The sequence below is a fragment of the Mercenaria mercenaria genome, chromosome 15 (genome assembly GCF_021730395.1).
Source record: "Mercenaria mercenaria strain notata chromosome 15, MADL_Memer_1, whole genome shotgun sequence".
Classification (NCBI taxonomy): domain Eukaryota; kingdom Metazoa; phylum Mollusca; class Bivalvia; order Venerida; family Veneridae; genus Mercenaria; species Mercenaria mercenaria.
The window spans coordinates 50,212,000-50,228,304 of NC_069375.1; the positions used below are offsets into that span (position 1 = coordinate 50,212,000).

Consider the following 16,305-nt stretch of genomic DNA (forward strand, 5'->3'; position numbering starts at 1 on the left):
ACATATTTGTACATAACAAACTAACCAATTGGTAGAATTTCATTAAACTTATTTCATTTTTTTCCATGAACATTTATTATCAACTTGTGAAGTTGTGTACCCACACCCAGTCACCCCCATGGCCCTGGTCAAAAATCTTCTTGTGTGAAACTGCTATCCCAATTTTAAAATAATTTTATGCAAATGGTCCTTGTGTGGCCCTTGACCAAGATTATTCAGATTATTTTGATTTGTCAAAAAAACATGGCCGCCAGAGGGCTTGGCCACTTTTCCCTATATGTATATAGTGGAAACTTTAAAAATCTTCTTGTGTGAAACTGCTGGCCCGATTTTAGAATGATTTTACACAAATGGCCCTTGTGTGGCCCTCTACCAAGATTGTTCAGATTATTCCGATTCCTCAAAAAACATGGCCGCCAGGGGGTGTGGTCACTTTTCCCTATATGTATATAGTGGAAATTAAACAAATCTTCTTGTGTGAAACTGCTGGCCAAATTTTGAAATAATCTTATGCAGTTGGTCCTTGTGTGACCCTCTACCAATTTGTTCAAATTATTTTGATTCGTCAAATAGCATGGCTGCCAGAGGGCGTGGTCACTTTTCCCTATATTTATATATTGGAAACTTTAAAAATCTTCTTATGTGAAACTGCTGGCCCAATTTTAGAATAATTTTACTCAAACAGTCCTTGTATGACCCTCTACCAAGTTTGTTCAGATTATACCAATTGTCAAAAAACATGACCTTCTACAAATATTGTTCAAATTTTTCTGATTCATAAAAAAACATGGCCGCCAGAGGGCGTGGTCACTTTTCATCAACAATTTCTTTAAACAATATCTCCTTGTTCAATGCACATATGGGTCATTTTAGTTAAAAATAGGTTTTCAGCTATCAGGCTTTAAAAATCCTTTATTCTGGAGCTTTGATATTTGGCATGTAATATAAGGGTTTCTCTACCATACTTGTCCAAATTATTGCCATAAGGTAAAAAAATGGCCACACCCCTGTGTCTGACATGTCTTACTATAGGCTTATATATAAAAAACTTTGAAAATCAATAATAGCTAGAGCCTTGATATTTTGGGTGTGATATCGGATTTGTAATTTCTACCGTAATTGTTCAAATTATTGCCCTGGGTTCAAAAATGTATTTGACATGTATATAATATAGGCTAACATAGAAGAAACCTAACTCTGTACTTATACAAACGCATTTGAAGCCTTGGTGAGCACTTTAGGGTCAATGACTCTCTTGTTTCCTTGTTTTTAAAAATCTTAAACCTTCCATGAATATTCATCAACATGCAGAGTTGTACCCCCCAACCACCACCACCCAAAACAAAACAATATAAAAAATTCATTTCTTTTTTTAAATTTTCAAACCTTTCATGAATATTTATCAACATGTGAAGTTGTAAACCCCCAATGTTATCTCTCAAAACATCTCTACGTATTCATGGGTAGATTGGCTTATCAGCCTCCTAGGTGGTTGAATGATAAATATCAGCAGAGCAAAAGTGGAGATAAGGCAGAATGAGTTAATGTAAGTTGTTAACCAAAGTGAAAAGTTTCAACTTCATGAAATTATTGCATTTTCATCAGTTTTTCTTATCAAATGTAATTTGATAATGTTATACATAAAAAGTTAGAAGAGATAACAGTTGGATTCTATGTTGTGTTTTCATTTCAGTACCCACCTGTACAACATGTTTCCACAAGCGTCTGAAGGTGAACTTACCTTGTATCGTGGTTCTCTAGTCAATAATGCCCACCTGTCTATACTTGCTGATGTAAGTTTTTATATAATCAATAATTGTCTTCAGATATATTTTGCCAAATGTGTTATTTGATAGTTTTCTTCTGACATTTGTATTATTATTAGCTCACCAGGTGAGTTTTTCTGATCGCTAGATGTCCGGCGTCTGTCTGTCGTCCGTCAACATTTAGCTTGTGTATGCGATAGAGGCTGTATTTTTCAACTGATCTTCATGAAATTTGGTCAGAATGATTACCTTGATGAAATCTAGGCCAAGTTCAAAAATGGGTCATCTGGGGTCAGAAACAAGGTCATTAGGTCAAATTAAGGAAAAACCTTGTGTATGCGATAGAGGCTGTATTTTTCCATTGGTCTTCATGAATTTTTGTCAGAATGATTAGCTTGATGAAATCTAGGCCGATTTCGAAAATGGGTCATTCTGGGGTCAAAAACTAGATCACTAGGTCAAATCAAGGAAAAACCTTGTGTATGCAATAGAGGCTGTATTTTTCAGTTGATCTTCATGAAGTTTGGTCAAAATGATTGCCTTGATGAAATCTAGGTGGAGTTCGAATATGGGTCATCTTGGGTCAAAAACTAGGTCACTAGGTCAAATCAAAGAAAAACCTTGTGTATGCGATAGAGGCTGCATTTTTCAATTGATCTTCATGAAATTTGGTCAGAACGATTGCCTTGATAAAATCTAGGTCGCATTTTAATGTGGATCATCTGGGATCAAAAACTAGGTCACTAGGTCAAATCAAAGAAAAAAGTGTATGCAATAGAGGCTGTATTTTGCAGTTGATCTTTATGAAATTTGGTCAGAATGATTGCCTTCATGAAATCTAGATGGAGTTCGAGTATGGATCATCTAGGGTAAAAAACTAGGTCACTAGGTCAAATCAAAGAAAAACCTTGTGTATGCGATGGAGGCTGTATTTTTCAATTGGTCTTCATGAATTTTTGTCAGAATGATTAGCTTGATGAAATCTAGGACGAGTTCGAAAATGGGTCATTCTGGGGTCAAAAACTAGATCACTAGGTCAAATCAAGGAAAAACCGTGTGTGCAATAGAGGCTGTATTTTTCAGTTGATCTTCATGAAATTTGGCCAAAATGATTGCCTTGATGAAATCTAGGTGGAGTTCGAATATGGGTCATCTTGGGTCAAAAACTAGGTCACTAGGTCAAATCAAAGAAAAATCTTGTGTATGCGATAGAGGCTGCATTTTTCAATTGATCTTCATGAAATTTGGTCAGAACGATTGCCTTGATAAAATCTAGGTCGCATTTTAATGTGGATCATCTGGGATCAAAAACTAGATCACTAGGTCAAATCAAAGAAAAAAGTGTATGCAATAGAGGCTGTATTTTTCAGTTGATCTTTATGAAATTTGGTCAGAATGATTGCCTTCATGAAATCTAGATGGAGTTCGAGTATGGATCATCTAGGGTAAAAAACTAGGTCACTAGGTCAAATCAAAGAAAAACCTTGTGTATGCGATGGAGGCTGTATTTTTCAACTGATATTCATGAAATTTGGTCAGAATGACTGCCTTGATGAAGTCTACGTGGAGTTCGAATATGGGTCATCTGGGGTCAAAATCTAGGTCACTAGGTCATATCAAAGAAAATACTTGTTTAAACTTAAGAGACCACATTTTTGGTCCATCCTAATGAAAATTGGCCAGAATATTTGTTCCCACAAGGTCAAACATGTTTACACTGTTATGGTGTGTTTCTCAGGTGAGCGACCTAGGGCCATCTTGGCCCTCTTGTTTAGTATTAGTATTTGTAGAATTAAATTTTGAAAACAATAATCTTTCAGACTGCAATACTGTATAAACAGGTGGCTGGCGGCATACAGAAATGAAAATCCTCCTACATACAAATGTCATTCTATTTATTATTACTTCAAACAAAATAATAGACAAATGTTGACATGTGAAGTAATTCTTAGTAATGCCTAGCAATCCGCTTGAAATTTATGGATCTCAAGATCTTTAATTATGGGCAGATATCTCAGAAATCAGCTCACAGACATACATTTTAACCCTTTACCCCATATAGATACAACAGTATTGATTATTGATAACCAATACACTCTGTAGCGTTATCTGTACAAGTCCTATCTGGGATCCGGACATTTGCCCCCCAATGAAAAAGTGGACTGCTGGACATTTGCCCCCCAGTTGAAATGGTAGATAGGACATTTGCCCCCCAGTGCTTATTTCTGAAACGGACATTTGCCCCCCAATAGTTTTGTCCCCCAGTGATTTTTTGGGAACTTGATACAAGACATTCGTCATATTTTAGGGGACAATGGCTTTGTTTTATACAATTTTGTAGTAGATAATTGCCAAATTAACAAGTTTGAGTGTTAAAAACATTGCACTAATTAAGAAATTATATCACTGTTATGAACACTTTTATTACTCAATAATAGGCTATTATTTACCTTAACACCTGAAAGTAATTTACATATTTATCAAATTATTATTAATAAAACACTTTTTTTTACTGAATATTGCCTTTTAGAGTAATTTTGATAATAAAACAACCAAAAATACAGTTATATATACTGGCATATAGGACAAAAATATTGGGGGGCAAATGTCCATTCCAAAAATAAGCAATGGGGGGCAAATGTCCTATCTGCCATTTCAACTGGGGGGCAAATGTCCAGGAGTTCATTTTTTCATTGGGGGGGGGGGGGCAAATGTCCTGGGGGGCAAATGTCCTACAATCGTCCTATCTGTACACCATCCCAATACAGGTTATTTGAGAAAAATTGCAAAATTTATACCTGTGTTACTCAGGTCAAAATTAGTCTATGAATACTTATTTTAACCATTTAGTATCCAATATAATTTATTTTCAGAATTAAATTTTCTTTCTGATGGCATATTTTTCATACTTTTGTGATAAATAGTTTTCAAGATAAAAAGCTACAAACCTAAGACCTTAGAAAATTATTATAATTTAGCTGTTTTCAGCATGTGATACTACAGAAAAGAAATATTTTTACTTCTACAAATACACAATTTTATTAATTGAAAGTAATATATGTCTAGAAAGGATTATATTAAGTGAATTTCAAAATCAACAAGCTCATCTAATCCAGTCATTAAATCTACACTTGGACCAAACTTACAGAACTTCATAGGTAAAATCATACAATTAATTAATTACATAATGTTTTGATAAGAAGCATTGTTCAAAGACACTTTCTATAAAATGTTTTTGGTCCATATATTCAAAAATGATGCAAACAACACTTTAAAAAATTGCTTTGTTTTGACAACTGTGCCCAATAAACAGACTTCCTAGGGGTCCAGGTCAATTAGCATTAGTGACCTATGGATTTTAATGGTTGTTATGGTAACCACAGCTTTTATTACACTGACCTAAACTCCAATCTAATGTCTCACTTTTACATAATTTGCCATAATTGAATGTTAGAATCCAAACATTAACATGCTTTTGGGTAACCTGTGTACTTTTCCATTCACCAATAGCCCCCTTATTATATATAAAGTCAATATGATTTTCCAAAAATGCCACCTGAATTTAAACTGAAAATTACCAATAAATTTTAATTATAACCACAAGTTTTTCTGAAATTTATCTTTTATTAATAGTTTAAACATCACAAATATACTTTTGTTGGCTTCATTCCTGATATATTTTATTGGTATTTTGCATTTAAACTATCAGTTTATTTAAGTGTGTTAAAATGAGTATATATGGGGTAATGGATAGATGTGTTAAAACGAGTATCTATGGGGTGATGGATAGGCTTCCATGACTATTCGTCGAAAGACATTTGGTCGAAAAGACATTAGACAGAAAGGACAATTAGTCGAGTGTACAATTGGTCTCATAGGACTTTATGTCGAATGTATATTTAACAGAATTTTTGTCAAATTTGGTCGAATTTAGCTTACCCACTTTGCCGGTATGTTTACAGTTTACAGTTTTCAACCCGATTAAAGTAGACTCAACTTGATTCATCATCAAATATTTATTCAGAGTGTAGGACAAAATCACCTGCGGACAAAACCCCCTTCATGTTTTTTACAAGGAGGACAAAAATCCCTCTGCACATTTTTCAAGGAGGACAAAACCCCCTTCGCGTTTTTTACAGGGAGGACAAAACCCCCTTCATCCTAGAATCAAAAGGGCAAATTACATAATAATATATATAATTAATCAAAGTATCTGAGAGTTATTTAACAAATTCAGGCCCTTCCCCAGCCGCATAAGGCGCCGCGCTACCGCGGCGCTTAAAACACGAAATATAGCTTCCCGCAGCGCTTAAATATCCCGCGCGGTGCCTCAATTATTAGCGCAGCGTCTTAAATCAGTCAGCGATTTCATCCCCGTGAGATACCTCAGGTAAAATCGATCGGGGTAGTTTATATGAATACACAGTGTAGCTAGCTGTTTACCGTGTACTGATAAGGGTTTAAATACGACACGTGTTGATGAAAGTCTGTGTTTTCACAAGTTTGGAGTGATTGGAAGATAATTAGTTAAGGATTATAATTAGTCTATGCAAAGAAATGGGATAACAGTTGGTGGCGGCATGCATGGGTAAGTTGATTGTTATCAAGTAATAATTAGCAGAGAAAGGCAACTGTATTAAAATGACCAGTGATTCTTTGACTGTTTGAAGTTTGAAATCATTGTTCCCGATGAACTGAAGCAAACTTTTTCGAGGATGTTTAATTACTATTGTTTAAGGTGCTAGTAATTTCTAAATATTAAACTTTATCTACTATGATTTAAACATTGATTTATTTAGAATCTCCATTTACTGAATATATTTACAGCATCATGTATGGTCCAAAGAATTTTAGAAAAAAAAAACAACAAGAAACTTATCAACAACAAAAAAGTTATGATTCATTTTGTCAAGTCATTGAAACATGTCATTGTAACTTATGTTTCATTTCAGGCTCTTTCATCACACTTCTCCCTTGAAGAAGACTGGGCGGTTATTGAATTGGCACAGGCGAAAGCCACCACAGATGAACACTTTGAGCACAATGGAGTGGATTATTGGTAATCTGTCCAAGTCTCACCCAAACCTGTGCAAAGTCGCTACAGTGGGACTGCTTCTACCAACTTCCACAGCTGGTGTGTATACATGTTCTTTCTGAAACTTGCTGCTTGCAGTAAAATACATAGTTAAACTTGAAATACAGAACCTGCTTCTGTATGTAAAAAAGCTGCAATGGTGTTGTTAACACCCACAAATATTTAACAGAAATACTGACATTGCAATTCATTGTGCAGAAGAATGTCAAATCTTAGGAACTTTTACAATATAAATCCATCCTTGGTTATCCTTGCTCTGGGAAAATAACAGATACTTTTTTTTGTACTTTCAGATTGTGAGAGAGGTTTCAGCAGTTGAATGTGTAAAGACCACCCACTATTCACCAGTGAGCATGAAAGTGCTTAATTGGTCCGAGAGCTCACGGACTTTTATTGCAACAATAGAGGCCAAAAGAAGTTTATACTTTTTTGGAAACAATATTTCATATCCTCCATGAAAACCCATTTCTTAAGTGTCAAAGCCGTGCCTATCTATATTTTGTCCACTTATGTTTGTGATAGGGGAGATAAAACTCACTTGTTAAAATTTAGGGGGTAGGGTAAAGTTTACGTCTACCAGTTTTTCCACTGTTTAATTACAGTAGCTATCTGATTGTCAGTAAATGTATATATGTCAACCAATGTCAGCAAAAAGAAATTCATCAAAAAGGAATGAAGGGCAAACTCTATATTTAAGGTCAAAGGTCAGATTTATGTACAAATCACAAAAATTGGCATATCTGAAATTTATTTTTATTCTTAAAAATTAGTTTGTATCATAAGTCACTCAGCTTTATATATGTATATGTATATATCAGTCAAAGTCAGAAATGCAAATCTTATTGCTGAACGTCAAGGTCCACGCTGATAATTGAAGGTCAAAGTTCATTTTCATGCGAAAATGTGAAAAATGTTACCTTTAGTTTTTCTAACGATTTTAATACGTATTCACATTGTTAGTCACTGAAATAATTTGTTATAATGTCTGTATGTCAGGCAAAGTCAGCAGTGCAGATGTAATCCTAAAACTGCCAAGGCTAAAGCATACCGTAGATACCCATGTATAATGCGCAGTTTTTTGACCCCCGGGACCACCCCCGAATCGTGGGTGCGCATAATACACAGGTACAGACAATTTTCCAACTTCAAAACAAGTTTGTTACCGATGTCCGCCATTTTGGTAAAGGGAAACTACTCCCCGCGCTTACTGTCTCCGCTAAAATCTAAGATTGCCGTTACGTTCCGTAAAAGATCGAATTGTTTATTTTTCTTTCAAACAAAATTAATTTCATATAAATTTAAAAGTATTTTGACGAAAGAAATGTTTATAAATCACAAAAATTATGTTACTAATTAAAGATCGAGAATTATCTTTAACCGAGATCAAACTGTGAACAACATAATTGACACGAGGTGACACGTTGATTGCCGGTAATTACTGGCTTTATGATCGTGACAAAAAGACTATCACACCTTTTGTTATCAGTTTAAATTGAGAAGCTCATGTCATTTTGAAAGATACCATTCCGAAATATTGAATCAGCTGCTATTTATTTATTCAAAATAGTGAATTAAAAAAGGTAAAACAACAAATATAACAATAATTTACTGGTTTTATTTTCGAGAAAACAAAAATCGATAGTACCGTGAGACCGATGCTGCTCTCCGCCGTGGAGATAAAATTTATTACCGGTGTCGATGTAAACTCTACTTTCGTTTTCCATCCACCTCAAAATTGACCAAATTTTTTTTTTTTTTTTTTTTCCCCCAGGATTTTGGACTAAGATCGGGGGTGCGCATTATACACGGGTGCGCATTATACATGGGTATCTACGGTATATCAAAGGTCAAAGGTCAAATTTGTGTGAAAAATTGCATGAATAGCTTCCTTTTTGAAATATACCAGCTATTTCTGATCATTATTTGTAATTGCTCGTGATTTGTTTTAATGTAAATTTGTCCCAAAATGTCAGTAATAAAGATATCGTCTAAAATCAGACAAGTTCAAATGTGATATTAAGGGTCAAAGGTCATTTTCAAGTAAAAGAATGTAAAAATAGCTCTTTAACTTTCTTCTTGTTAATAATATTTTGTCGATATTAATCAACGATATCAGTTCATTTTAATGTATAAATGTTAGGCGTTGTTTTGTATGCACATATAATTTCAAAACATTCAAGGTCAACCATAATATTAAAGGTCAAAGGTCAAACAAGTGAGTAATATCACCTATTTGTAATAATTTTTATTGTTTAAAAGTATTTGTTTTGTCATTTTAGTAACTGATCGTTGTTCATTTTACTGTATATATGTCAGACGATGTCATGGAAAGAAAATAAGTCAAGGTCAAACCTGGTATTCGAATTCAGGGGTCACTTTTGTATAAAAAATCACAAATTGTAGCATACTTACTCATTACTCATTACTTTGTTAAAAAAGAGCTTGTTATAATTTTCTGTTAGCAATTCATTTTAATGTATACATGTCAAGCAAGGTCAGGACTGTAGGTCTGATCCAAATAAGGCAAAGCCAAGCCTATTATCAAAGGTCAAAGGTCAAATTTGCTTGAAAATTAGCAAAAAAAAAAAAAAAAAAAAAAACACAGTATTTTTGCAATGATTTTTCTTTATTTTTTGAGGGTATTTCAAAACTATTAAATAATAATTATTCATTTTAAAGTATATATAACAGATATATCATTCTTGAAATAAAAATGAAAAATTAGTCAAGGTAAAATCTGACATTAAAGATCAAAGGAGAGGGCCTTCAAAAAACTCGCCATTATGAAAAAACAGGCTGGAACAAGTTGGGGATCAAATGCAAGTCTAGACGAGAGTACAAAGCTTCTGTGCATGCAGAGAAGGCAAAGAGACTACCATCCCACCCACTCCTCTCACAATTCGAGAGCAGAACCAAGAACAGACTGAAAAGACCGAGTCTCAACCACATCGTCAAAGAACTGCAAAAAGGGAAAGCAGCAGCACTGGACACAGAGGCAGAGCCGCTCGAGCCCAATGAATGGGTTCCCAGACAATGTGCTCCCAAGATCAAATTGGAGGTGCCAGGAGTAGAAGAAAAGGGAAAGCAACATCAGGCTTACCAACAATCTTTTACGCTAGAAATGATCAACAACCGCTATCTAGTACATGGGAGTGGTGCCTACATCAAATTTTCAGACAGCTCCTCTCTCACACTCTCTCTCTCATCCAGTCGGCAAGAAATGCTCCAACTACAGATCCAGATGCAAGCCCTCACATCGGCGATACTCGAACAGTATGAGCGAGGAGAAAAGGGACAATATATTCCTAACAGACTCCAAGTCAGCTCTTCAGACTCTCTCAGCAGGTCCATCAGACAACTTAATCAGATAGCTGTTGAAAAACATCAATCTGCTGTCTGAGAACAACAATGTATCTTTTCGATGGATTCCTGCACATGTGGGCATAGCTGGAAATGAAGCTGCGCACAAACTTGCAAAGGAAGCATCCAGGCAAATACAGCCCTAACCTCCAACTTCATACAGAGAAACGCAGACTCTGTGGAAGAACAGCTTTGCGTCAGACTGGAAGACCATAAATGGAGGCTACCTGCCAAATCAGGACAGTCTACACAAGCTAAACAGGCACAGCCAATTAACTGTCTTCCGTCTAGGCACTGAAGACTGTGGCCTAAGAAAACATATGAAGAAGCTGGGTGTTTCAAAGAAAGCTAAATGTCAGTGCGGATCAGAGGAACAAATACAGTTTCACATTCTGCAGAGCTGTTCCTATCTGGAAGAAGCACGCAAGAAAGTTTGGCCAACAGACATCCCATCTGAGACCAAGCTGTGGAGAGATGCCAGCGACCTGCAGAATACGATGCAGTTCATTGCCGCATCTAATCATAAGATATAAAACGGTCATAAGAAGATGGAACGCAGTAAGGAAGTAAGTAAGTCAAGGTTAACATTAAAATGAATTAACATCAAGTTATAACAAGATATATTTGAACAAAGAAATAAAAAAAACAGTGCTATCTTTTGAATTTATTTCCCGAAAATGAATTTTAAACTTTAACATCAGGGCTGATCTAGACTCATTTCTTATTATATCTTCATTGTTGACATTGACCCATATATATACATGTATGAAACTTCAAGGAATAACCATAAGATACTAATAATGACAAAATACCTTTAAACAATGAAAAGTATTGCAAAATGCTATTTTTGCAATCTTTCGCTCAAATTTCACCTTTTACCTTTGATATAAGCTTTACCAATCACTGTTTTTGAAATAAGATCTGCATTGCTGAAATTGTCTTGGAAATAAACGTAAGACAGAATTATTTTCAATTAAGAACATGACAAGATAATTTTTAACGAAGAAGAAATTAAAAATGCTATATTTTAAATTTTTACATGAAAATGACCTTTGACCTTTAATGTCAGGTTTGACCTTGACTAATTTTTCATTATTATTTCAACAGTGATATTGTCTGTTATACATACTTTAAAATGAATAATGATCAGTTTTACTTGTAGTGACAAAAATAACCTACACAATAAAGAAAAATCATTGCAAAATTGCTGTTTTTTGCGAATTCTTACACAAATTTGACCTTTGACCTTTGATAATAGGTTTGCCTTTTACTTATAGGGACAAGAACTACATTGCAGACCTTGCTTGACATGTATACATTAAAGTAAATTGCTAACAGTGAATTATAACAACAAGCTATTTTTGAACTAAGTAATGAGTAAGTATGCTTCAATTTGTGTTTTTTTTATACAAAAGTGACCCCTGAACTCCAATACCAGGTTTCACTGCGAAAAATATGTGCATATACGGGAGTATACGGTCCCGTATATGTCTAATATACGAATATCATATAAAAGGTATATTTCCTGAAAGTATGATCAAAACCTACGCCTTAAATATACTTTTGGACCTTGACAATCCCTAACTTTGAATACCGTCATAAACTGTTGAAACGTATTTATGCTAAGTATGAATGAACGGATCCATGTGAGAAAAACATGAATGTCCAATTAAAGAATACGGGATTCCCCATATGGAATGTTCCATATACGGGGAAAATGTTTCCGTATACGCCCGTATATTAGGAGTATACGGAATGCGTACACTCCCGTATACGGAACCATTTTCCGCAGTGAAATTTGACCTTGAGTTATTTACTTTCCATGACATCGTCTGACATATATACAGTAAAATGAACAACGGTCAGTTACTAAAATGACAAAACAAATACTTTTAAATAATAAAAATTATTACAAATAGGTGATATTATTGCAACATTTTACTCACTTTTTTGACCTTTGACCTTTGATATTATAATTGACCTTGAATGTTTTGAAATTATATGTGCATACTAGACATCGCCTAACATTTATACATTAAAATGAACTGATATCGTTGATTAATATCGACAAAATATTATTAACAAGAAGAAAGTTAAAGAGCTATTTTTTCATTCTTTTACTTGAAAATGACCTTTGACCCTTAATATCACATTTGAACTTGTCTGATTTTAGACGATATCTTTATTACTGACATTTGGGACATATATACATTAAAATAAATCACGAGCAATTACAAATAATGATCAGAAATAGCTGTTATATTTCAAACAGGAAGCTATTCATGCAATTTTTCACACAAATTTGACCTTTGACCATTGATATATGCTTTAGCCTTGGCAGTTTTAGGGTTACATCTGCACTGCTGACTTCGCCTGACATACAGACATTAAAACGAATGAATTTCAGTGACTAACAATGTGAATACATATTCAAAAAATTAGAAAACGTAAAGGTAACATTTTTCACATTTTTGCATAAAAATGAACTTGGACCTTCAATTATCAGCGTGGACCTTGACGTTCAGCAATAAGATTTGCATTTCTGACTTTGACTGATATATACACATTACATATACAAAGCTTAGTGACTTATGATAACAAGCTAATTTTTAAGAATAAAAATAAATTTCAAATATGCCAATTTTTATGATTTGTACATAAATTTGACCTTTGACCTTAAATATCAAGTTTGCCCTTCATTCCTTTTTGATGAATTTCTTTTTGCTGACATTGGTTGACATATATACATTTACTGACAATCAGATAGCTACTGTAATTAAACAGTGAAAAAACTGGTAGACGTAAACTTTACCCTACCCCCTAAATTTTAACAAGTGAGTTTTACCTCCCCTATCACAAACATAAGTGAACAAAATATAGATAGGCACGGCTTTGACACTTAAGAAATGGGTTTTCATGGAGGATATGAAATATTGTTTCCAAAAAAGTATAAACTTCTTTTGGCCTCTTTTGTTGCAATAAAAGTCCATGAGCTCTCGGACCAAATGATTTACTCATGGTGTCCATGCAGGGACAAAAAATGATTGACTTAATTTCAGTGATGCAGTAAAGGAATGGCACAGTGCCAAAGACAAACACTTATATGGAAAAAAAATGCCTATGTGTTGTTAGTGTTAGTACAAAAGAAGTGGAAGGACATATGTGTTGTTCAAAAATACTTACAAAAGAAGTGGACATCTGTGTAGTGTATATGATATATTGATGGTTATATGATTACCATATTTTGGGGTGTATAGGTCGCGGTAATGTATAGTCCGCATCTAATTTTTGCTCTGGAAATGGTCGGAAAATTTAAGTTCTAGCGTATTAGTCGCAGTTAAGTTTCGGATTTTTTACCCAGCAATATTTAATATTTACCGGCAAAAAAGTTATGGCGGCGGCCATATTGATGCCGCGGACTGAATTATTATCAGAACCTGATTGGTGGAAATCGGACTGTGTTATTTTCGATCCCAACCGTTTCGTACCAACAGTAGTATCGGTAACAGACTACATCAAAGAAAAGCGGCTTTTTGACACTAATTGGCAGCAGACAGTTTGCATTTACATTCTGTAATTATGCAAGTTTAAATGTGAATTGTTTGCACAGCAATTATAACACCTTTCCGCGTCATGTAATTAATCGCGTTCTTTTGATTCTGAGATTAACAAAATATCTCTTTTTGGATTTTTTTCTTTTATTTAAAGATCAAAAGTAAAAAATTATCTTTTAAGTTTTTTAATACGCTAAGAATTAGTATAAACAATGTTTGGAATGGATGACGGATCTGTCCGGATTTTATCCAACCCGGAGTACATGTCAATGGCGTCCAGTAAAACGAAAGTAGAAACAAACGTAATTGAAATTGCAAAAACATCTTTGAATTAAAGTAATTCGTAATTTTAATAGTCTGTATGGGTTATTTACGATATATTTTATTGAAAGTAACCGCTATTGGTTGAAAGGCCGCCGATATTGATATTTTTTATCCATTTTGTTCGTTCGTGACAGATGCACGTAATTTTGCGAGAGCTACAGTCAGAAAATTGGCTCGAAAAAAAACTCTGCTGGCAATGTTCTGTCGTATAGGTCGCAGAAACTTTTTCAGGCAGCAAAATGGGTAGAAAAAGTGCGACCTATACACACCAAAATACGGTATGTGATAATGTAGAAGTAATGAAATACATGTTGTTGTGTTTTTTTGCATTTGGTATACTTAAAAAAGCACCATTTGGGTTCGATTTTTAAAAAAAAAAAAAAAATGAACACGGGAGGGGATACCCCTCACGCACCCACCCCTTATCCCACCCCGCAAACTTTACCCCAGCGCCTTAAAAAATTTCTGGGGAAGGGCCTGAAATTACTTTAATGAACAGTTCGGTGAGAAAAAAATACAATTAACAAATTATCAGGTCAATTAATTAAGAAATATTCAACACTTTTTTTTTCAACAAACTATAATAATTGTATATGTATAGAATCTGATTAATTTCAAAGTTATTATGGAACCAACTGAAATAATTGTATATAATAGAACAAGTACATCAATAATCAATATTATAAACATTAATTATAGTTATCTTCAAGACATCTCTTTTTGTTTGCCCTTTTGATTCCTTAAAAAAAAAAGCAAAGGGGGTTTTGTCCTCCTTGTAAAAAGTGCGAAGGGGGTTTTGTCCTCCTTGTAAAATTAAGCGAAGGAGGTTTTGTCCTCCTTGTAAAAAACATGAAGGGGGTTTTGTCCGCCTATGCAAAAATGAGCGAGAGGATTTTGTCCAGATCCCATTTATTCATCATAACTTAACCTCAGCGTTGACAATTTCTGACAGCGAATCTTGGCTGTTAGTTGCTGCTTCTGGGGCCCGAGCAAGGCTTCGAGTGACCTCGGTGGCTGGCAAATCAGGACCGTGGACATCATGTGGTTTCTCTTTCAAAATCCGGTCGTCGGCGCTTGTGACTAATCGTCCTGAAAAATATTCAAAGCCGAAAATATAGTTTTAAAACAAATCAGAAAGGCTACAATTTAACTTTTCTAAGAATATAGCTAAATCTTTTTCCTTTACATGAACGATTCTTGCGATTTTATGTCAAGGCTACAATTTAACTCTTCTAAGAATAAAAGTTAATCATTTACCTTTACGTGAACGATTCTCACACCTCCAATAGATTTTCCCACTCTTGGGATCGCTGTTATCCTTATTGTAGGAAAATCCTTAGAAGGAAAGTTTCCTTCCACCTCTAGAACTGATAAAAACCATTGTTTTTTTTCTTCCATGATATACCTTATTGAAAAACTTGACAACGTACAAGATTCTTTTTTATTTAACGGTAAATTGTAGTTCACTCACTGATATTTCTATATTTATCGCTCTTATATAAGGCCAGAGTTTTTTAATAACTTGGGTTACGGGAGCGCTGGTCCTAATTCTCAAAAAATCCAAATAAAAATAAAATTCAAAATTGCGATTTTATTTTTATTTTCCCCGACGCTTGCATCTACTTTCCGTGGTGGAAAATAAAACAGTGTCTATTAACCTACAATAAATATCACAGCGCGTACAAAGGACTTCAGCTGACATGTTTAGAAGGCGTTAATTGCAGACAACAAAAGGCTTGGATTAAATTGGTGAAACAAGCTCCCAAGTCGGAAGACAAAGTAACTTAATTGTGGAAAATATATCGATAATTTCAGCACAAAAACCTCAGCAAGTGACTGACCTTTGTCTCCTGACCTATTAAAAACTGATATCTTTGACACATGGCAGCTGACATCAAAAGGAGTGTCGGCAAAATTTTCCTTTATTGATTTTCTTTGATGTGGGATAAAAGTTAACTGGTTGGGTATTGCAAGGTGAATGACGTAATTTGACATAATTATGTCTCCCCTAGGAGACATATTGTTTTTGCCCTGTCCGTCCGTCCGTCCGTACATCACACTTCATTTCCGAGCAATAACTGGAGAACCATTTGACCTAGAACCTTCAAACTTCATAGGGTTGTAGGGCTGCTGGAGTAGACGACCCCTATTGTTTTTGGGGTCACTCTGTCAAAGGTCAAGGTCAAGGTCACAGGGGCCTGAACAT

General features: G+C 34.7%; 1 protein-coding gene across 1 annotated transcript in view; it reads left to right on the forward strand.

Moving 5' to 3' along the window:
* The window catches only part of LOC123563801 (ribonuclease 3-like), a 165,604-nt gene that overhangs the window by 101,931 nt on the left and 47,368 nt on the right, over positions 1-16,305 (forward strand). The window contains exon 20 of the mRNA XM_053524236.1: positions 1,694-1,793. Within this exon, the coding sequence (XP_053380211.1) occupies positions 1,694-1,793 (100 nt within the window). The remainder of the gene's footprint in view (positions 1-1,693; positions 1,794-16,305) is intronic.